At 47.9% G+C, this 21194-nt stretch overlaps 2 protein-coding genes and 2 long non-coding RNA genes across 4 annotated transcripts; all 4 read right to left on the reverse strand.

The window, feature by feature from the left end:
- Positions 1 to 3778: 3778 nt before the first annotated feature.
- LOC120323454 lies at positions 3779 to 4550 on the reverse strand. The gene is made up of 2 exons (XR_005563914.1): positions 4143 to 4550; positions 3779 to 4064 (listed from the first exon to the last, which is right to left on the reverse strand). It is a non-coding gene; the product is annotated as an uncharacterized LOC120323454 (long non-coding RNA).
- An 855-nt stretch (positions 4551 to 5405) lies between these two features.
- LOC120323450 lies at positions 5406 to 6353 on the reverse strand. The gene is made up of 3 exons (XR_005563899.1): positions 6009 to 6353; positions 5881 to 5921; positions 5406 to 5725 (listed from the first exon to the last, which is right to left on the reverse strand). It is a non-coding gene; the product is annotated as an uncharacterized LOC120323450 (long non-coding RNA).
- An 822-nt stretch (positions 6354 to 7175) lies between these two features.
- Positions 7176 to 9234, reverse strand: CUNH16orf91 (chromosome unknown C16orf91 homolog). The gene is made up of 2 exons (XM_027736034.2): positions 9074 to 9234; positions 7176 to 8856 (listed from the first exon to the last, which is right to left on the reverse strand). The coding sequence occupies exons 1-2, from the start codon at positions 9217 to 9219 to the stop codon at positions 8502 to 8504; spliced, it is 501 nt and encodes a 166-aa protein (XP_027591835.1). The 5' UTR covers positions 9220 to 9234; the 3' UTR covers positions 7176 to 8501.
- Positions 9235 to 9298: 64 nt separating this feature from the next.
- Positions 9299 to 20349, reverse strand: GNPTG (N-acetylglucosamine-1-phosphate transferase subunit gamma). The gene is given in 12 exon segments (XM_027736033.2): positions 9299 to 9973; positions 11117 to 11198; positions 12588 to 12716; positions 12987 to 13069; positions 13616 to 13730; positions 14992 to 15085; positions 16118 to 16201; positions 16301 to 16355; positions 19547 to 19614; positions 19835 to 19889; positions 19966 to 20040; positions 20043 to 20349. Coding segments are annotated over 12 exon segments (1254 nt in total). The 5' UTR covers positions 20335 to 20349; the 3' UTR covers positions 9299 to 9851.
- Between the last annotated feature and the right edge of the window lie 845 nt (positions 20350 to 21194).

Genomic DNA, 21194 nt, shown 5'->3' on the forward strand with positions numbered 1-21194 from the left:
TTTTCCCTACGAGGTTTTGCCAGGCGCTGGGCCAGCCCGGGCACTGCGGGGGAAGGCCGGCAGTGGCCAAAGCCCGCCGCTTTCCCAGGGCAAGCGTCGCTTGCGAGAGCGCCCCCGAGCGCCGGGCCCTGCCTCACAGTCGCCGCCTGGCGGACACGGCCGGGAGCGGCACTGCAGCCGCGCGCGGCGCTGCAGCCGCGCGCCCCCCCCCCCTTGGCGAGACCCGCGGCGCCTTTCGCGCGTCCGGGCCTTTCTTCCCTAAAACCTGCCCTTGCCTAGGAAAAGCTGAGCAGTTCACAGAGTTGCTGTTTCCAGCCCAGCTTCCCAAAGGATTTCTCTCTCCCGGCAGCACAGACAGGGTCCCCGAGGCAGCGCAGACCCTCCCCGCGGGGGGGTGTGGTGCGTGTGCAATGCCAGGGCACATCCGAACCCGGCCCTGCGGCGGCACGCAGGTGCGAGTTTCTCCGCAGAGGCGGGAAACTTGCCTGTCGCTTCCCCGGCCTGCAGTCCCCGATGGCCGCGGGAGAGGCAGAAGAGCGGCCGCGCCCACCCGCCGCGCCCAGCTTACCCCGGGGACGATCTCCGTCGGATCTGCCGCCGTGGGTCGCTTCCGGGGGGGGGGAAGGCGGCGGCGCAGCCCCGACAGCATCTCCAGGGCACGGCGGGAGCGGGAGCGGGAGCGGGGGCGGGAGCGGAGCGGAGCGGAGCGGAACGTGGCGGGCGGGCGGCGCGCAGCGGCCCCGAGACGGGGGCTACCCTCGCCGGTGCCTGCCGCCGCCCACGAACCTGCCGCCCGCGCCCGGCGCCGCCGAGCGCCCCGCCCTGTCCCCACAGCGGGAAGCGGCGCGGCGAGACGGCGCTGCGGGCGCGGGGCGGGGGTCCGGGTCGCGGCGGAGGTCAGGCAACAGGATAGACGCCTCTCTGAGGCCAGGGCGGGGGCCTCTCGCCGCCATCTTGAGTGTGGCCTCGGCTAAGTTCCGGTCCTTGCGGCGCCATCTTGAGTGTGGCGTCGGGGCGAACTTCCGGGCCGGGGCCGCCATCATTAGTGTGGTCGATCCGGTCCTGGCGGCGCCATCTTTACTGTGGGCTTGGCGAACTTCCGCGCCGGGGCCTTGGAGGACTTCCTGTCGCTCTCTACTTCCGGTGACCGAGTTTACCCAAATTAGCGTCCCTCCTCGCTAATTTCTGCGCTTTCGCCCCAAAAAATCTTCGTGTTATTCCCCCCACACACACCCCGGGAGAGACGGGAGACCGCGAGTCCCGCCCTGCCGCCGGAACCGGCCCTTAACTCGAGCAGGGAGCGCTGCACCGCCACGAGAGCCACTGCGCATGCGTCGCCGGTCCCTCTCCTGGCTGCCCTTACTTACCACGTGATCGCCGGCGTCTTGCCAACGACTGCGCACGCGCCGGCGTCGCCACCCTGGCTTCCCCCCCAACCCCGCCGCCCGACCGCCCGGCTTCGCTTTCTTACTGCGCGCGCCTCGCCCGCTTTTCCGGGGCTCCTCCCTCACATTTCGCCGCTCCCCCTCCACTGCCTTTTCGGCTCCCTAGGCTTCCCCCACCCACCTTTTGCGGTCCCCTTCTCACAGTTTAGGGGTGACCCCCAACTTACGGGGCGGAGGGCGGAGCGGGGAGGAAACCCTGGGGTGCCCAAGAAGGCTTGTTTTTCCCTTTCATTTCACTTGTCATTATATTATTGCCTTTTAAGTTTGCCCGATTTTAATTTTTTTCTTTTAATTTTCTTTTGTATTTTCTCTTTCCTTCTTTATTCCCTTAATTTTTTATGCTCTTTATTTTTCATTCTCTTTTCTTTTCTTTCTCGTTTGCTTTTTATTTTTTTAGTTTTTAGTCCTCCAGAGAGGAAGAAAGAAAACTGCAGCTCCTCTGGGCCACAGAAAGGCTCCCCTGCCCTTCCCTTAAACACAACCCCTGCAAGGAGTGCCTTGGAAGCCCGCTCCGCTCTCTTCTCCGATGGCTTCTGCCAGGGCGGGAGGAGGCAGGTGGGCCCGAGAAACACCAGCTCCTCCGTACCAAGGCAACCCGGACCCCACGCCCCCGGAGGCACATCTCCAAGACCCTCCCCGCCCATCCACAGGCCCCCCCACTTCCCCCCACAAAACTCTCCAAGCTTCACTTGGACTCACCACGGCGACGCACGGCGCAGTCCCACCCACTGCGGGGAGCCGGGCCCTCTGGGCAAAGGCAGCTGGGCATGCGAAGCAGCGGCCAAAGAGGCTGCCGCCCTGCTTACAGGGGGCTCCGGCCGCTGCCTGGACCACAAAGGGCCTGGGACACCAGGGCACTGACCCCAACTTACAGGGGGGCCCTGGGCCCAAAGGCCTACGGAGGCTCCTTCTCTCCGCTTCGGGGGGCACCTGACCCGCTCCCCGCTAACGGAGCGGTCGCCCCGCACAGGCTGCCAGCTGAGGGAGCGCAAAGGCTCCCAGACCCGGACCCTGCTTACAGGCGGGTCCACGCCCGGGGAGCCACGGAGCTCGGTCTTCCCCCGCGGCATCAAGTACCTGACTCAAGGGCCAGGCACTGGGGCTCGTGGCCTAAGGCCCTGAGCTGGGCCCCGAGGGCAGGGAGGGCACACGCCCAGCCCCACGCCCGTGAGAGGCCGGGGACCCCGCGGGACGCCCGCCTGATTACAGGGGGTCCCTCCAACCGCCCGCCGAGCAGGGGGGACGCACAAAGCCCCACTTAGGGGGCCGCCCCCCCGAGGCCCGGCACTCCCAACAACGGCCTCGCGGCCTAAGGCCGGCGGGGACAGGGCCCCAGCCCCGAGGACGGGGGGGGGCCCACGCTGGCACATCGCCAGCAGGACGGGCAGCCCCGCGGCGCCACTAATGGGCTTCGCTCCGTCCTCGGGAACAGGGGGCGAGCCCGAGGCTCTCCTCCCCTGCTCGGCGGCGGGGCTGGCTCCCCACGGGTTGGCACACAGAGCCCCTCTTTCCCTCCTGGGAAGTCTAAGCTACGCTGCCTACATCTCTGCGGGGGCTACAGGAGGGACCAGCTCGCTCGCTCGCTCACTCACACCGACGGGACAAGGACACAAAGGGGGAACGTCCCAGAAGAGGGAGCAAGCTCTGTGCGCCAAGCCGTGGGGAGCCGGCCCTGCCGCCGAGCAGGGGAGGAGAGCCTCGGGCTCGCCCCTTGTACCCGAGGACGGAGCGAAGCCCGTTAGTGGCCCCGGGCGACCAATGGGAGGCGGGAAGGCGAGCCGGCCAATGGGCGGCCCCGCGGGCCCCACGTGAGGCGTTGCCAGGCAGCGGGACGCGGGGCCGGCGCGGCCATGGCCGCCCGCGGCGGGCAGCGGGAGCGGCCGGACGCGGTGCAGCTGGACCGGCTCCTGAGCGAGCGGGTGCACAAGGAGATGCGGCACCGGAGGCTCTACACGCAGTACACCGTGAACCTGCTCCAACCCGGTGAGGCGGGGGCGGGCCCGCAGCGCTCAGCTGCGCGGCGGGGATAGGCAGCTGCACCCAGGAATGGCAGCAGCGGCCAGGGACAGGGGTAGAGCTGGAAGGAGCAACCGGAGGGCCTTTCTTTCGCCTGAGGAGCCGGTCTGCACACTCAGAGGCAGCAAGGAGACATGCCTCGGATAGCCTTTAGTAACCCTGGAGAAGTGAGGCAACTATTTAGGATGCGGAACCTACAAATCCCGAGCAAATACAGAGCCAAGATGGGGTAGAGAGCCCAGTCACTACACCACGTTCCTTCAGCCCTTGGACCTTCTACCTGTCAATTCAGAGTCACAGAATATCACAGTCTGTGCTGGCACAGACAGGTGATGGGAGTATATTCATTCAGGTCTAGCTTTTGCAGTAAAACAAAAACCAAAGGAAAATAATTTCCTGAGACTTGGCACTCACAGGCCACCACTTGGGTTGGGGTGGGACTTTGGTGTGGTGAACACAGGCAGCTTTAGGTAGAAGGGCCTTCAGCATGCTTAAGCCCCTTGCCTTCCTAGGAAATTGCCATTAATCAGTATTTCTAACTCATTTTCTGCTATTCACGTGCCGTTCTTCCTTTACAGCTTCAGTGAAGTAGCTGGATCCACACTGGGGAATAACCAAAAAGAACATCTGTAATGATACATATTCTGTACCTGGCTGTGATGCTAAATTCATGTTATTCACCTGTATCATTTCTTTCCAGTTTACACAGTCAGCAGGAAGCTTCAGTCTCCCCCTGTTGGAAGAGGTCACTTAAGACTTTCGAGGGGCCAGATTGCCAAAGCCCGGCCAGTCCATTCCCACGAGGAAAGGTAGCTTGGTCTTGGACAAGATACTGGGGGGGGAGACCCAAAATAAAAGTTTAATTTAAAACCACTGCCTACAATAGAAAGCAATTCAAACATAAGGCAGACAAGACTCGTGCAAATCTGAATACATTTAACTTCAAAGGATAATTATTTCCCTCTGCACCTAACAGAATGTCATTTTCACCCAGGTCCTGCTTACCATCCTCGAACAAAACGTGCTGACAAAATTTTTCATGATGACAGTGGAGAGATATTAGAGCACAGTGCACAGGGAAGCTGAGCCCATTCCTGGAAGTGTTCCAGGCCAGGCTGGATGGGACTTGGAGCATCCAATCGGGGATGAGAATGGAAGGTGTCCCTGCCCACGGAAGACAGGGTGGCCTTTGAAGGTCCCCTTCAAACCAAATCGCTCTGTGATTCCCCTCCAAACCGTCGAAAACAGTCCGGTCGCTCTCACTTCCGGTGACCGAGTTTACCCGGAGAACGCCCCTCACTAATTTGCGCGCTTTCGCCTCAAAAATCTTCATGTTATTCCCACCACACACACCCCGGGAGAGACGGGAGACCACAAGTCCTGCCGTGCCGCCGGAGCCGGGCCTTAAGTTGAGCGGGGAGCGCTGCAGCAGCACAAGAGCCACTGCGCATGCGTCGTTTCCTCTCCTGGCCCCCTCGAATTACCACATGATCGCGGGCCTCTTGCTGATGAGTGCGCATGCGCCCGCCGTCTGACCTGCTGGCTTTCCTCTTACTGCGCACACCTCACCCACTTTTTCGGGCCCCCACCCATTCTGAGGCCCCTCCCTGACATTTCGGGGCTCCCCCTCCACTTTTTCGGGTCCCTGGGGTTCCCTCACCCACGTTTTGGGGTCCCCTTCTCACATTTTAGGAGTGACCCCCAATTTACCGTTTGGAGGGCAGAGGGGTGTATACGGGGTGCTCAAGGTTTTTTTTTTTTTTCTTTTATTTCACTTTTCATTTTATTTCCTTTTTAGTTTTCTTGCTTTTATTGTTTTAATTTTCTTTTTTATTTTATATTTCCTTCTTTATTTCGTTTATTTTTTATTATCTTTATTTTTCATTTTCTTTTCTTTCTCGTTTGGTTTTAATTTTTTTTTTTCTTATTCTTCCAGAGAGGAAGAACACTGCAGCTCCTCTGGGCCAGAGAAAGGCTCCCCTGCTCTTCCCTTAAACACAACGCCTGCAATGAGTGCCCTGGAAGCCCGCTCTGCTCATGCCAGGCACTGGGGCTCACCCAGAGGGGCTTTGCCAGCATTAAACGGAAATTAAAACTCCAGGCATACGCACTTATGGCAGGACTGCCGGGATGCTCCTGGCCAAGGCAATCAGTCTGTGGAAGTCAGACCGGTGACCACCCAGGGGGATTTCCAGGGGCACACTCCCAGGTTTTATTCTCCAGAAACTCCAGTTCTTTCTGGCACCGCTTGCTTCAGTCTTCCCCTGTTGGAAGAGGTCACTTAGTCTTTCGAGGGGCCAGATTGCCAAAGCCCGGCCAGTCCATTCCCTCCACATCTCCACACGCCCTTGCGCTCCGGGGCCGAGGGGCAGCGGCCTGCCCTGCACAGGCCCCAGGGCTGGCCTTCAGGCCAGCTCACCTGATGTATTGAACTTCCTCAGGGATCGTTTCCGCCTGCATCTGAAATACAATTATTACAAAAGTCACCGAAATATTCCAGGAAAACTGAACAGCTCTGGACATCTTGTGTCAAGTGAGGAACAGGACCTTAACTCCAACTGCAGCCTACACTGCTACAAGTCGACAGCGACTGAACTGCGAGGCCTCCGTACACTGAGAAAAGATGCTAATGGAATGAGTCCTTACAAGAATAGCCTGTCAAAATTGTAAAAGATGGACATGAGATAATGCTCCATTCAGGATGTTCTCAATATCCTTATATTCTTAAAGTCCCAGTCCCTAACAATGGATAGCTGCAGACAACAGCTGCAAATACAGCCTGGAAGAAGGCGGTTAAAGAGATCTGAGCCGACGCTTCAGAGATGCGATTCTGATGTGCACCCAAGCCAACAAGTCGACAAATGGATGATATTGCCAAACACAACAATCCCCCTACTCACCCTGTCCTAAGTGCACTGAGGTTCTCACGCTACCGGCTCCAGCCACGGCTATTGTAGTGTGGCATACCTGAAACACACAGAGAGAAAGTGACGTGGCCTTTCTGAAAATTCAGTGGACCCGTGCTCCGCCTCTCTATCTCCCTTACTCGTCTGGAAGGCTCCTCTCTTTCCAGCTGCTACCGAGACCACCCCTGCAAATAGAATAGGTAAATGCTCAATTGCTGAGCTCTCAAATACTTAGGGATTCCTCTCAAGGCAAGCTGAAGACCTATAAAACCTGTCAGACTGCTCGCTGAAGTGCTGCTATACCCCGCTAAGCAGACAGACGGCCACTGCAAAAAAACCACAGATGTGGAGGCCCATGCTGACATACCTCCTCATAGTGACTATCTGAGGCTCCTTTACCTTGACCTCTTATTGGATGGACCTTCGTCACATTCAGCAGATAGGCAAAGGGTTGTGTATCGCCTAGAAAAAAAAAAAAAGCAGTTACGACATATATGCATAGACAACATCCTAAAACTGACACCAAATTCAGTCCGAGAGTAAAATTCTCACCTCGCTCATCTCCGCTCCTGTGTCGCTAGCCCTCGAGACACTGCTCTGCAAACCCACAGCATCCTCTTGGGGCCGCACCTGCCACAACCCCAACACAGCAGTGCACAGGCCCACACTCCCCGCCGAGGGTCCCTCCGCCGCCCCGAAGAAGGGATGTTGTACAAAGAGCATGCAGAGCTGGTCCAGGGAGCCTCGGCTGATGGCCCCGTACTCTGCTTTTAACAACAAAATGCCACAGACAAGTTTCCCAACACGGTGAAAGCAAGAGACTATGAGAATAGTTTTATTATTAAACACTTATTATCACCCAAAACAAGGCACGCATGAAGGGGCAGCTCTGTATTTCCTTAAACAAAGCAGCACGTTGCCAGGTTCATTGTTTTCATAGAACTTGGAGTAAGAAAGCTAGTCAAGAGCAACAGGCATTACACCTTAGCTTCAATATAAAAGCAATTCAGGATCACTCTTCTATTCACCAGAACACCCCCATGCATACACCTCACTTGGAATATTCTACTGTAGTACAGGTTGAATACCAAGACTAAACCCTGTGACAGTACCAAATTAGGTGTATTCATTTACTAGGCATCGTGTGGTTAAACTGAGGGACTCTATGGCAAAATCAAATGCCACGACAGTGCATGTTGTTCAGAGACTCATCAGCAGTATTGGACAAACATGATCCTACGCCAGTTTTCTGCACAGCTCCAGCCTATCTTAACAGCTGCTGCCATCTTTGGGGCGTTTTGGTTTTTAATTACAGATTTTAATGGCACAAAACCAATCTTCTGTTTTTACATTTGAAAGCTTAAAAAAAAATGCCTCTAATTTTGAAGGGAACTAAGTTGTATTAGTATCTTACATTTCTCCTCTCCAAGAAAAGTCTCCAGAGTATGCGTCTAAAAATCTGCAGAAAAAGCCTAGGCACTATATGGTTCAAGGAAACCAGGGGTTTCCTCCCTAGTATAATGCAAGCCGATCATTTTGATTCTCTGCAAAATGCTCTCCTACCAGTAATGATCACTTTAATCAGCCAAGCCTAAAAAGTTCTAGTCCCAAAAGCACGAACCCGTGAAGGTAATTTCTACGTTATTTGGCAGAATTGAAAAAAAAAAAATCAGACCACAATCACATATTAATGACTACATTTACAACTGGTCTGCAATATAAATTGAACGTACTCTGTGACTACCAAAATGTCAAACGAAGGTCACCTTCAGCAGCAATTTTAAAGACATTCAGATTTCATATTTTTTAATACACCTAGCATCTAAGAAAGATGATCCATGGAAAAGTGATGGGTTATATAAAACTTATATTAAAATTCAAGTTGAATTGCAATATGTCTTGTTCATCCCTACCGTGCAATCCAGAAAGAAACTACGCCTTTTGCTACCAAAGTAAATTACTAAGGTAAGACCAGCACAGAAAAAATCATGAAGAAATCAAGTTTGCAAGATAAGGCTGCCGAAAGACTCAAAAAAACCAAGGTTTTTTTCCATTAATGAGTAGGTACAGTTTTTAACCAGGTGAATACCAGCAAACTCTTGGCAGCTCCTTCACTGTAGCCGCACTCCCGTCCTCATTGCTCCTTCGGCAGCTGCAAGGGAGCATTGCTTTCTTGGGCCATATCTAAAGAGTCCACGATCTCGCCGGAGAAAACCGCTTCCAATCGCTCATCAATCTCCGTTTTTTCCCTGAACACACACCAGAGCAACAGCCCCGTGCACAGCACACTGAAAGGCAACACCTTCAGCCACGGTCTCTCGTGGTCGCTCCCCATAGACCGGCTGACGCTCCACACCCGCGGACTGGCCTTGCTGCTGGAGAAGGGAATGGGCACCCCGCTCTCCGGATCCGCGCCCGCCGCACCCTCCGGGTCCGGCCGTCGTGCGAATCCCTTCCAGGGCTCGGGCAGGCGCGGGGGCCGCCGCGCCCTGTAAAGACACGCATGAGCGGCGCGGGGAGCACGGGCAGCGGCCCGGCCCGGCCCGGCCCCGCTCCTCACCGCCAGCGGTCCCGGCCCGGCTCAGCCCCAGCCCCGGCCCCGGCCCCGGCCCGGCTCAGCCCCAGCCCCAGCCCCGGCCCCGGCCCCGCTCCTCACCGCCAGCGGCCCCGGCCCGGCTCAGCCCCGGCCCTGCTCCCGCTCCTCACCGCCAGCGGCCAAGCGCCCAGATCATCCCGCACCGCCCCGCGCCGCTCGGAAGGGGAGGCGCGAAGGCTCCCGCAGCCGTGACGGGATCACGAACTGCGCAGGAGGAGGAGCCAAAGCGAGCGGGGACGGCGCTCTCGCCGTCCATCGTCTGGGGCGGTGGTGGTTCCGCAGCTGGTGGTCGCGGAGTCCACTTTATTCCGTATTACATACAGAGAATTGCCAGGTTACCACAACTATGCTTTTATAACAATTCACTGATTTCATTGCACGTTTCAGTCAGATCCCGAACGGCTTTCATTTAAACTGATAGCTAAAGATGACATCGACCTTTGAATGTGGGTGGGTGGTGTGTTAAGCACTGCTGTGACAGAAAACGTTTCCTTTTCTGCTAAAGTCCGCAGAAAACATTTTAGCATACAGATGAAATAACATGTTCTTAACATTGTATTTATTACCTTTCATACAACATCTAACAGCACTGGTCTTGAGCTGTTTTCTATTTACACCACCTGTTACCACACTTGATCAATAAAAAAAAGGCTAGGATTGGACACACGGAATCTGTAAGCCTCTGCCAAACACCAGTTGTAGCAAAGAAAGTTTCACAAATGTTCTCAGAAACTAGCCAACTGTTCTCATAATGGTCAGCCCTCACATTTCCTTTGCTTTAGGGCAGAAATTCATAAAGTCAAAAATACTTGCAAGAAGATAAATCATTTCAGTGGCATGATACGTGTTCAACTTAATTGACGTTCCATATGAACCACCCAAGTTTCTTCATACAGTGTAGTTCCAAATTCCTGTGTCGCCATGCAGGTGCTCATCCTTTGACCCATTAAGAACTGTTGTCACTGCAGTTGCCAGTTTGTGACTTACATATTCAACACTGGTATTTTCAGCTGTAAAATTTAGTTTAAGACATCAGTTATTTTTGCTTTTAAACACCAAAACATTTTTGTCATAGAATTAACTAAATAGTTTTGAAATAAGTCATCTAGAGTAAACTGAATTCTGCTTTTGACTATACAGTTCTAATTTGCAATAATTAAAAAAACTACTGCAATAATTAATAGAACTACCAAACACACAGAAATACTGTGCAAGTTACATAGTTAATAGTTTATATGGGAAGATAAAATGTTTTTAAAAAATTTTATTATGATTTTTTCCTAGAAAAGAAAGTCATCAATTTAAAAAAAAAACAAGTAAGAAAGTTTCTCAAAGCAAAAAGAAAAAAAAAACTATGTCACTAATTTTAAGCTACTTTAATTAGCTCAACAGTGCTTTGTTTTCTTCAATTCTGAACATAAAAAGTGTAACTATATCTATATCTATTTATTTTCCAGGAAATTAAATTCTCCTTTGACAAACAGTTCATGTAATAAAGGGCATGATGGCCTGGAAGAAATGAGGGAGAGGAAACAAGCAAACAAAAAAGCCCACAAAAACCAATCCACAAACCCCAACAACAAAGCCAAAAAAACCGACTTGTCTGGAATTAATCCAGATTAGCCTTACTACTTCATAGCCAGAACCAGTCTTTCCTTTTAAAAACTGCATGTGATGTGATACTTACCTAACAGAAGTCAAAGAGAGGGAAAAAGAAACAGGTGACTTAGTAAAGGAAAAAAACAATTCAAACAGATACAGAGAACATTTCAAATGTTATAGAAGAAGTCAGACCTTGTGGTTAACATACAGAAAGTGGAATTACTTAAAAGACACTTTTATGCTATCAGTGCTGTAACGCTGATTTCCTTTTAATTTGGCACATTAAGGACTAGAGACAAACTTCAATTACAATGGCAGTCAGCATTTTTCTATAAAGCTAGAATTTCAAGTCATCAACAGATTTTCTGGGGGACAAAATAAGTCCTCTTGCACAGGAATCAAAACCTAAGTACTTATTAGATACTTTGTCTACTGAATTTTTCCTTCATATATGCCAGATTATTTAAATGTTGCTATAACTGAAAACAGCATTGGGGTATTCACATTCTGAATAGACAACAATAAAAAAGAACAATACCAAAAAAACTCACCAGAATTTGCTTTGTATGCAATACCATGCTGATCTAATAAAACTTTAAGTTTTTTTATTTCTTCAGAAAGTTGCTTGTATTCCTAAAAAAGAAAATACATTTAAAGTGGTTCTCCCACTTTCCAAATGCATATCTAAAATGGGAGTTTATAAAACATAACGGGTCTGTGCAAAGCTGTTACAGCTTTTCACTTAAAAGATCATAAACTGCTTATTCCAAGAACAAGGTGCAAATTTTAGAAGATACATGTCTATGTTGCCAAAACAGGAGCCAGCTTTTCTCAAGCCTGAGTGTAAAAATTAGGAGTGCTTTCTGTAACTATTTTGAATCTGTCCTCTAAGTAGCATTTTATCATAGAACAAAATTGCATTCTTAAGTTTTCTTCAGGACTGGCCTTATTTTATTGTATCATAATGCTACAGTCTGGAAATTTGTCACCTCCTCAACTCTTGACCTAGTAACTTCATGTTCTTGCTTTCAGCAGTTTCTGTTAACTTGCAGAGAGAGGGATTGCTTAGTAGTTTTGACACTCAAACCATATACCTGAAATCTCAAGAGAAGCCCCAGTTTTTGTTGTCTTTTGGTGTTTACATGAATAAAGACAGAGCAAAAGAGTAACTATTTAAAATTCTGTGGTTACCAAAACAGCCAATTTAATGTCAATTAAGCTATGATGAACCCAGAAAAAGAAGTACAAATTATTAAGTACTGTATTGTTAACGAGCGAGCTCGTATGAGTTCAGAACGGTGATCTTTCTATATGTATATTCAGGTTAACCACAGTCTGTCTGATTATACATTAATAGCTATTTGGTGTTTTGTCTTTGCTACATTTTTCAAATAAAATGACAACAGCAACTTCTTCTCTGCATTATAATTAATTCCCTTCTGTGCTCTTTTTTTGATGTTCAGCTTGCACTCTTTTAGAGTGAGCACCCCTTCTACCTCTGTTTTCCCTATTCCAATTCTGTTGCAGAACTGTTCACACACACAGAAGTCCTTCAGAAATGGACACTGCATAGGTCATTCTGCCTTTTGCTTGTGTTACAGCCAATGTGTCCTGACACAAGTGTGGGTAATTATCCACAGAGAGAAGCACCAGCATACTCAAGGTTGGTTACACATTTATTTGCACTGTTAATTCCTTCCTATTTCCAGACTGGTATTCCCCAGAAAGAGTACCTACAAGGTGTTGGTAACCCAGGTGCATACCCTAAGTTCTACATACCCACCATCTTCCTACTGGGCATTCATCCGTACTGGTTCGGTTTTGACTTAAGGGCTAGAATAAAGATATCAACTCACACTCTATGCAGTGTTACATATTGAAAACAGAAAAGATAATCCCATGACAGATTTCAGCTGAATCCAAAGAGCATTTACATAATGCTCTCATGCTGATACTGTGATACAGTAAAAAGGTGGCAGTTTAATTCCACAAATTTACTATTGTAAATATTTTGCTCTCTACCTTACTGCACTTTTCCACTGTTTTGAATTCCAGACTTATTTTCTTACTCTGTTTCTCAGCTTCTTTTTCTTCTGTTGCTTTTAGAAGTCCTGCTTCCTCAAAAATCTCTTTCAGTATTTTTTTGTAACCCTAAAAAAGAAAGTTTTCAAAAGACAATAGATCAATCCACTCAACTCTGATCTCTGCTTGTAATTTGCAATGGCCATTCCAAGTCCTCAAGCTTCATTGTAGAAAACATTACAATTACCAGTTCACACAGCAGTTACAGAACATAAAATTATTATTTGCCAACTGCAGAATAAATGCATCTACTCCAAAAGGAGAAACTGCAGAAGCCAGGTTTGGCTATTGACAGTAATTGTTTTTTTCACTGAACAGAGTTGGAAAAAGTTAATAAACCTGGTCAGTTATTAGTTCATCATACAGAAGCTGCTCTGCTTCATCCCACTTCCTTTGCAGTGCTTCAGGCAGAGTTGGATAAACTGAAAAATGGAAGGCAAACCATGTAAAAACCAACAGCACTGTCCTGCATTAGTTAATTCCCCCTCTAGTAGCATGCAAGCATATTTGTTCTAAGAACTCAGTGTTTCCATACAGTACATAGTCTCCACTACTTTCGAGAGTTGGGGTTAAACTTAAATTGCACTTCACACATTTAAACTTTCTGGAAAATGCCTCTGACCAGAAATTTTTCTCTTATTTCCAGCTGCAAGGCCTCACATTTATTTGCTCAGTGTGATTCTGAGCTCTGCCTTTTTTTTAACATGAGCAGATACTACAGGGCTGATTCCTACAACCAGTCCAAGAAAAAAGAAAAAAAAAAATCCTTCACTGGGTCTATATCAGCAGTGACAATTTATTTGAGAAATATCTGTGTTCTAATGGCTGGGATTTAAAATACACTTTGTATTATATGTTACATGTAATACTCATTTATATCAAGGTACAAACTTGAAGAACCTAAAAATGCACACTCTGAGGTTAGTGTAATATGCCAACTGCTCCACAAATGATTTTCTAAATCTTACCTAAAAGAGAGTGGGGATGGCACACAAGAGGAGTCTCAAATGTCAGAGAGTAAACACAAGTACTTGGCTCAGACACATAAGCCAATTTATTGCTCTTTCCACAAACAAGATGAACCTAAACATCAGTAAAAACAAAGATGAGCAAAAAAGGTCCACATGAAACAGGACCAGCATTGATGATCAATTTGCTGTGTTCCAATGCTAGCAGAAGCATTTCTATACATACTGTCATGTCAAAGCTTCCAGTCCTTTTTCATTTTTCCACAGAAAAAGAATCATAGCAAGCACGTTGTCAAATTATTTTATCAAATGTGAACACTGCTTCCTCTAATAGGAAATGATTCCCCCACCTACCATTGTTCCTTCAACTCCTGAGCACCATATTTCCAGCAAGAATGAGAGTAAAAAGGAGGGGGAAAAGGACATCCTTTAGAGCCTCATCTGACGTAAGCACAGTTTGCTTAAATTTTATTTCTGACCAATGTGCTAAACAAAGAGTACAAGACGCATGTAGACTGTATAAAACTATTTTCATTACATTTGTAGCACCAGTGTTTTCCGTCTGTCAAAACAAAATGCCTGTGAAAGATTTCAATCACAATATCAAAGGTCATACAAGAATATTAATTTTTTTCTGCAGCCCCTATGGGAGATAAAGGCACCTCCACTACAGTACAGAATATTTTCACCTTGGCAGCCAAGTTGGCAGCCAATCACAAGAGATTCAACAAGGCAAAATGCAGGGTCATGCACTTGGGTCACAACCACCCCACACTGCTCTAGGCTTGGGCAAGAATAGCTGGAAAGCTGCCTGGTGGAAAAGGACCTGAGGGTGCTGGTTGACACCTCTCCTTGTCAGATTTGTGCACCAGACCCTTCCCCACCTCCGTTGCCCTCTCTGGACACTCTCCATCACCTCAATGTCCTTCTTGAAATGCCCTTGGTGCTTCTTTTAACATCGTACTTAACTTCTGGGTATGCTACTGTTAACTGCCTAATTCTTTTCCCTCCTTTTTTATGGATGTTCTTAGTACAATAGGCTGGTAGCTTGAATTCAACCAACAGCTCTTTTTCTTTATTTTTCCTGACACAAATTACAAGTATATTTCTACAGTAGTAATTAGAATATTCCACTCTATCAAGGAAAAAAAGAGTTTTAAGTAATCAGTGAGAACATGTAAGTACACTTCTTCAAAATTTCATCCTGAATCTAGACTCCTTCCTCCATCCATTCATGTAGCTCCTACAGGAATTCATCTTTTTCTATCATAGCTTAAATAAGGACTTTTTCAGGGTAGGAATGTTTCAGTTTGTAGAGTGTCACAAGTGTATGTGTAGTCATGCTGTCTGAATTAGCATAGCCTAGGTTATTATACCTTTGTTTGTCTGGTCTTAGTTTCACATGAGTCTCCTTCCCTCATCCACATTCCAACAAATGTGTTGTTGTTAATTTCCCATTCATGCCAGATTCTGAAAAAACAGGACACTCTATTAAGTTACCGGAAAGAAAAACTTGAACACTCAGGAATAAAACCAGGAACACCTTATACCATGTTCAATTCAAGTGTACATAAATCATTTTTGTTGTCTGAGTATTTCCACTTCTTACAGCCAACACCTTACATGCAGCATAGTTTGTTATCCAAGCTGCTGTATAGGGCATGTCAGTATCACTTTTGAGAGCACAGTTTTGGATCAGCTTTCAGTTTGCAAACCATTTGCACTTAAAATCTGTGTTTAAATCCAGTAAAATATCACTTATAGATCAATCCCACAAAAAATTCCATGATGCTAAGTGCACTGTGCAATTCAGATTGTTTGCAGGATTTTTAGTGCTGGTGAGAGCACCTAAAAATCTACTCTAGTTCTGCTAGTCCTAAAGCAAACGATACCCTCAGCATGCTGATATACCATTTTCCTCACATACTGGCTCACCATTTTGCACACAGAGAAAAGACATCTATATGCAAAATATTTAGAAAAGCAGTGCTCTGGTTTAGAATTAAATTTATTTTAAGTCTCATGATTTGGGAGCTATATGATCTGGGGTCTTCAAATATGGGAATTTTTTCTGGGATCCACACTGAGTCTTTTATAACTTTTCATTAAATGATTAATACAACCACTAGGCATAAAGCACTCTTTTCATTTTGTAATTTTTGTATTTAACTCAAGCTGAAAATAGTTAACAGCTATGAAATCTCTGTAAATATAAGCTATAGTTATACATTATTAAATTTCTCATGTGAACATATCGCACTTGCAGTTGGCACTGGTTATTAATCAGTCTCCAACTAAAATAGGAGGTTAGTATTTATCAACCAAAAAAAAAAAAAATCTGAATTTTTCAAGACAGGATATCTTTACGCATATTGCCTTGGGAACTATAATGACCTAAGTTAACCCATAGAAGAATCTTCATGTTAAAACTGCCTCCTTTTTACAATCTATAAAATGGCCTGCTAACAACATAGGTAAAACTTAAAGATCTAAATGCCTCACCCTAAAATCCCACTATAGGCATTCCATCGAAAAGTCTGCTCATGCTGAGTGACATTATGGAAAGGACAAAACTCATACTTGTACCTTAAAAGAAAAGAAAAAGGAAATAAGAAATGTTTCAGACTGAAATGGAAAACTAGTAAATTCCTAGTAAGTAAACAAAGATCCAAATCCATTACTCACGTGGATTCCACAAAACTGAAACACTTGCCAGCAAGCCCAAAGAGATGTGCAGGGCCTAAAAACACCACAAAATGACATAAAGGAAGAATAATGTTTTGGTTAAATTTAAGAAAGTTACTGTGGTGACAAAACTGCAAGGAATATGTGACAAATTTAGGTCTCTGCTATACATAAGGAAATTCTTATCCTCCATATGTATTACTGTAAGTTCCCACTAGCCCTATACTGGTTTCCATCATAATCTTTAACATTTTTCATCTTCAATACTCAGTGAAATAGATAAGCCTCTGTCTACAACAAAAACAAGAAACCCCTGTAAAAACAAATATTTGGAGGCAAGGTCCATAAAAGGAATCATCAGTGCAGATCTTTCCAAAATCTAACACTGAAATCACTAAAACTCTTGCTTGGGAGCTGTCTGTCCCCAGAGCCATCCAAAATCCTCAAGTAAAGCCCATTTGTTGACAGCGCTGCATATTTAAGCTTCCCTGAGATTCTGAAACTGGATATTCCTTTTCACAGTTTGCCTTCATGGTCTGATCCAGATAGTACTCAACAAGATAAACCTTTTGCTGTCAGACAGGTCAGCAGCTGCAATTCTACTCTTGTAGAATTGACTGTTCCAGCCTTTCTATCAAAGGAATCCAAGACAGGTCAGTAAAAAGAGGGTCAAAAGTTCTGAACTATGTGCTAGAGGAGTATTTCAGTGTCCCTTGTTTATAGAATTTTTGCTTGGAACTATTAAATATTTATGAGGAAAGAAGAATAAAGATTTCAAAGCATATAAAATAAACCCCCATCCTGGATTCTAATCCCCGACTGTCAGGATTGCCTAGGTCCTTTTTCGAAAGATCTAGCCAAGCAATCCTACAAACAACAGTCAGACCACCAGAATCATGCCATTCAGAATAGCTTAACCACTAGGATATGAGTAGGTTTTCTTTCCCAAGTGTGTTTTCTGACTGTGTGATCTTGCATTTCATTCTACACATAGGCTTGGCCAAAGGGTTTGTCCCTTTGCTACATGAAATCTGTGCCTTAGTGATTAGGATGCTCTGCAAATGTGAATGTCCCTGAGGAATGCATTAAACTCATGCCTCCATTTCCTGGGCAGATGCTCTAGAAGAGAAATTACAGGAACTATTCCACCAGCTGTCTTGTAAAAGAACAGGTAAGGTTTCTATGCTAAAGAAATAATTGTGCAAGACAGGGTTCCATGCCCTGGATTCCTGTTCCGTACACACTCCCAATTTTTGGCTACCTTTATAAGTTCCCACAACAAAGAAAGAAGGATTTCTAGCATGCTGTCCTTAATTTTTTTTTCCTGCTACTTTTGTCACCTTTCCATTCAGCATTCTGTTACTAATCCCATTCCTAACTATTTCACTTTTCACACACTACACACGCAGAATTTATAAACTTGATTTGGGTGCATAAAACATGACAAAGAAACACTAAGCATAATCACATTCAGTGTCACCATACCAAAATGCCTTTACTGAATTTGAACAAGGTTTAGGTCTGTGCATAAGATTAGCAGAGAGATTAGAGTTATTCACTTTTGCTTAGTCTTTGCCTTCAGTATTTATCTGCTCTCCCCCATATATGGGCTAGATTTCTTTATATTCCTGTTTATTTTGCTTAAGTGGTGTATTTATATCACAGCACCCATGTTGTGTGTGAAACTAAGCCTCTGTGATAGGTTCCAAGACTACTCTTAGGACTTTTTTTTATAACCATTTTTTGGTATTAAGTGCTATTGTATGATGAAATGACTTTTATATGACAATCTCGAGGATGTCAGAGATTGTTTCAAGAAGAAAATAGTTTTTACCATGGGTCAGAAAGATTTGTGACTGGCTCAAAGAAAGAGAGTAAAACATATGGATAGTATTGTGACAAAAGCAGTCCAAACAGCACCGGGACATTGTAGTGGGTTTCTGTGGCTGGGTTTTGGTAGCTGGGGGGGCTACAAGGGTGGCTTCTATAAGAAACTGTTAGAAGCTTCCCCTGTCCCGTGGAGCCAATGCCAGCCGGCTCCAGGACCGACTTCCTGCCGCTGGCCAGGGCTGAGCCAATTAGGAGTAACAGCAACGCCTCTGTGATAACATATTTAAGAACAGAAGATTGTTGCGCGGAAGAAAATTCCAGCCAGGGAAGAGCAGAGTGAGAACATGGGAATAACAACGTAGACACCAAGGTCAGTGCAGAAGGAGGGGGAGGAGGTGCTCCAGGTGCCAGAGCTGTGGCTCCTGCAGCCCGTGGTGCAGACCATGGTGAAGCAGGCTGTCCCCCTGCAGCCCATGGAGGACCATCAGGGTGCAGAGACCCACCTGCAGCCCACGGAGGAGTCCATGCTGGAGCAGGTGGATGCATGAAAGAGGCTGTGACCCCATGGGAGGCTCAGGATGGAGCAGAGTCCTGCCGGAGACCTGCGGCCCCTGGAGAGGGAAGCCCACACTGGAGCAGGTTTTTCCCTGGTAGGACTGGTGGCCCCTGTGGGGGACCCACGTGGGTACAGCTCATTCACGAAGGACTGCACCCCATGGAGGAGTGACCCACGGGCAGTATGGGAAGAACTGCTGCCCGAGGGTTGGACTCACGCTGGAGAGGTCCATCAAGGACTGTCTCCCGTGGGAGGGATCCACGGGAGCAGGGGAAGGACTCCTCTCTCTGAGCAGCTGCAGAAATAACAACTCAACTGACTGCAATCCCCATTCCCGTCCCCCTGCACAGCTGGGGGGAGGAGGGAGAACGTGGAAGGAAGGAGGGGTGGGGGGAAGGTGTTTTTAAGACTGTTTTATTTTCTCAGTCTTTGGCTCTTATCCTGTTAGTAATAAATGTAAGTACTATCCCCACTTTGAGCCTGTTTTGCCCGTGAAGGTAATTAGTAACTGACCTCTCCCAGCTGTTATCTCAAATCATGAATCCTTAGCTGTTTGGGTTTTTTTTCTCTCTCCTCTGTCCACTTGCAGAAGGAGAGCGAGAGCGGCTTTAGTGGGTACCTGGTATCCAGACCAGGGTCAACCCACTACAGACATGGAACACCAATGAGGTTAACCTAGGTTTCAACCTTTCAGAAGCACAATAAAATATATTTGCCATGCTTATTTTCCGTGATGCTTACAGAATGACATGCAAAATTAGGTTGTGGCTGCATAAAGTCAAAGTAGACAATTTGCATTGCAAACAACTGTTGCTAAATTATGAAAACCGTACAAAAAAAAAGGTAACGCTTGCATATACCTGATACTGCAGACGGGGACATCTTTGGCTGGAGCCTATTTGTTTGAGGCAAGAATGGGTTATTCAACCTTTCAAAAGAAGGAAAGTTAAACGTTTAAGGCTGTTACGCATCTGGCCGTGGATATATCCTCCTCTACCTGTGTGTGTCCCAACACCGACGGCCCCTGCCCCGGCCCGGCGCCCCATCCCCGGAGGAAGGGACGGGCTGGAGCGGGCGGAGCGGCAGACGGGCTCAAGCCCGCCGAGTGCGAGTGGATCGCGGGGCACAGCGAGCGGGCGGGCACGTACCCGAACGTGTTGGGCTCCTCCACGATCTTCATCTTCCCCGCCGAGGCGAAGAGACCTGCGAGCAGAGAGCCGTTGGCCGCGGCGCACGGACCGACCCGCGGCGCCCGCTCCCGCCGCGGCCCCCGCCTCACCCAGCGCCGCGCCCAGCGCCGCCAGCAGCAGCCGGGCCGCCATCGCCCTTTCCGCGGGAAGCGGAAGCGCGCGGGCCGCGGGGCGGCCGCTCCGCCCAGCGCGGCCATGGTGCGGAGCCGGCGCGGGGGCCGGCGCGGGGCTCGCAGCCTCGACACCTTCGCGGCGGACGCGGAGGCTGCGCTGAGAGGTGCGTGAGGGGCCGCGGGACGCGGGTCTGGGCCGGCGGGTCCGGGCCGGCGGGTCCGGCAGGACTGGGCCGTGCGGCCGCTGGACGCTGATGTGTGCCCGCTGTTTTCAGCTTGCCTGGAGGGCGAGGGGGCCGCGGCCGGAGGCGGCCTGGAGGCCAAGTTCCCCTGCCCCCTTGCCATGTGGGAGCTCGGACACTGCGATCCCAAGAAATGCACCGGGAGAAAACTGGCCCGGAAAGGGTTACTCCGAACCCTGCGCCTTCGCCAGAGGTTCCCGGGCGTCGTTCTCAGTCCGCTGGCCACGGAATACGTCTCTCCCGCTGACAGGTTAGGCCCTGGTGCCTGCTGGCGCGGGCTGTGAGGGAAAGCTCTTGGTTCAAATACCGTCCTGATGCTGTATTAGGGAGAACGTTTTAACCACTGATTCATGGCCAAAACTCTGATACAGAATAGATTTGACCTTCCCGTGACAATTGCCCTGATGCATGAACACGAGAAATAGAGCCATTTCATCAAATCAGGTGAACACTTTTACAATAGCTGGTATCAGCTGAGAAAAGCTTCTGTAGACCCCAATGAGAAATCAAGGTACATCTCGTAGGTTAATTTGTTCAGAGCATGGGCCTATAGCTGCTGTACTTTTATGATGTCATATTTAAGTACTTCAGCTAGGCAGCACAATGCGTTAACTAGAAAACTTTTTGAGGGAAATGAGAATTTTCTTCAAATGTGCCTGCAGAATTTTTATAAAGATGTATTTCCTCAGAGAAAAGATTTCTCTTCAGAAGCTAGCGGAGAACCTCAATCTGAATTTTGGTGTACTTTATGACTGTGAACATTACTATTAACCACATTTGTCTATCACATTTTTAAACCTAGAATCTTTCACATTTCAGCTTGAAACATGGATAAACATTCTTTACCATATGCATGTTTGAAGGAAACCCATGTTATAACTCTTTCTCATTCTCTCTTTCTCTATTCGCTATTTTAGGTTATGATTGACACAAGCAGGGGTTGTATGCAAATTTGTTGCTGAT

This window comes from Pipra filicauda, unplaced genomic scaffold (assembly GCF_003945595.2).
Source record: "Pipra filicauda isolate LSUMZ 115617 unplaced genomic scaffold, ASM394559v2 scaffold266_size1643727_pilon, whole genome shotgun sequence".
In the NCBI taxonomy this organism is placed as follows: Eukaryota; Metazoa; Chordata; class Aves; order Passeriformes; family Pipridae; genus Pipra; species Pipra filicauda.

Coding starts and splice junctions, on each gene's coding strand:
- CUNH16orf91 (XM_027736034.2), bottom strand. CDS start 9,219: ATGGACGGCGAGAGCGCCGTCCCCGCTCGCTTTGGCTCCTCCTCCTGC. Junction 8,857..9,073: donor TGGGCGCTTGGCCGCTGGCG/GTGAGGAGCGGG, acceptor GTGTCTTTACAG/GGCGCGGCGGCCCCCGCGCC.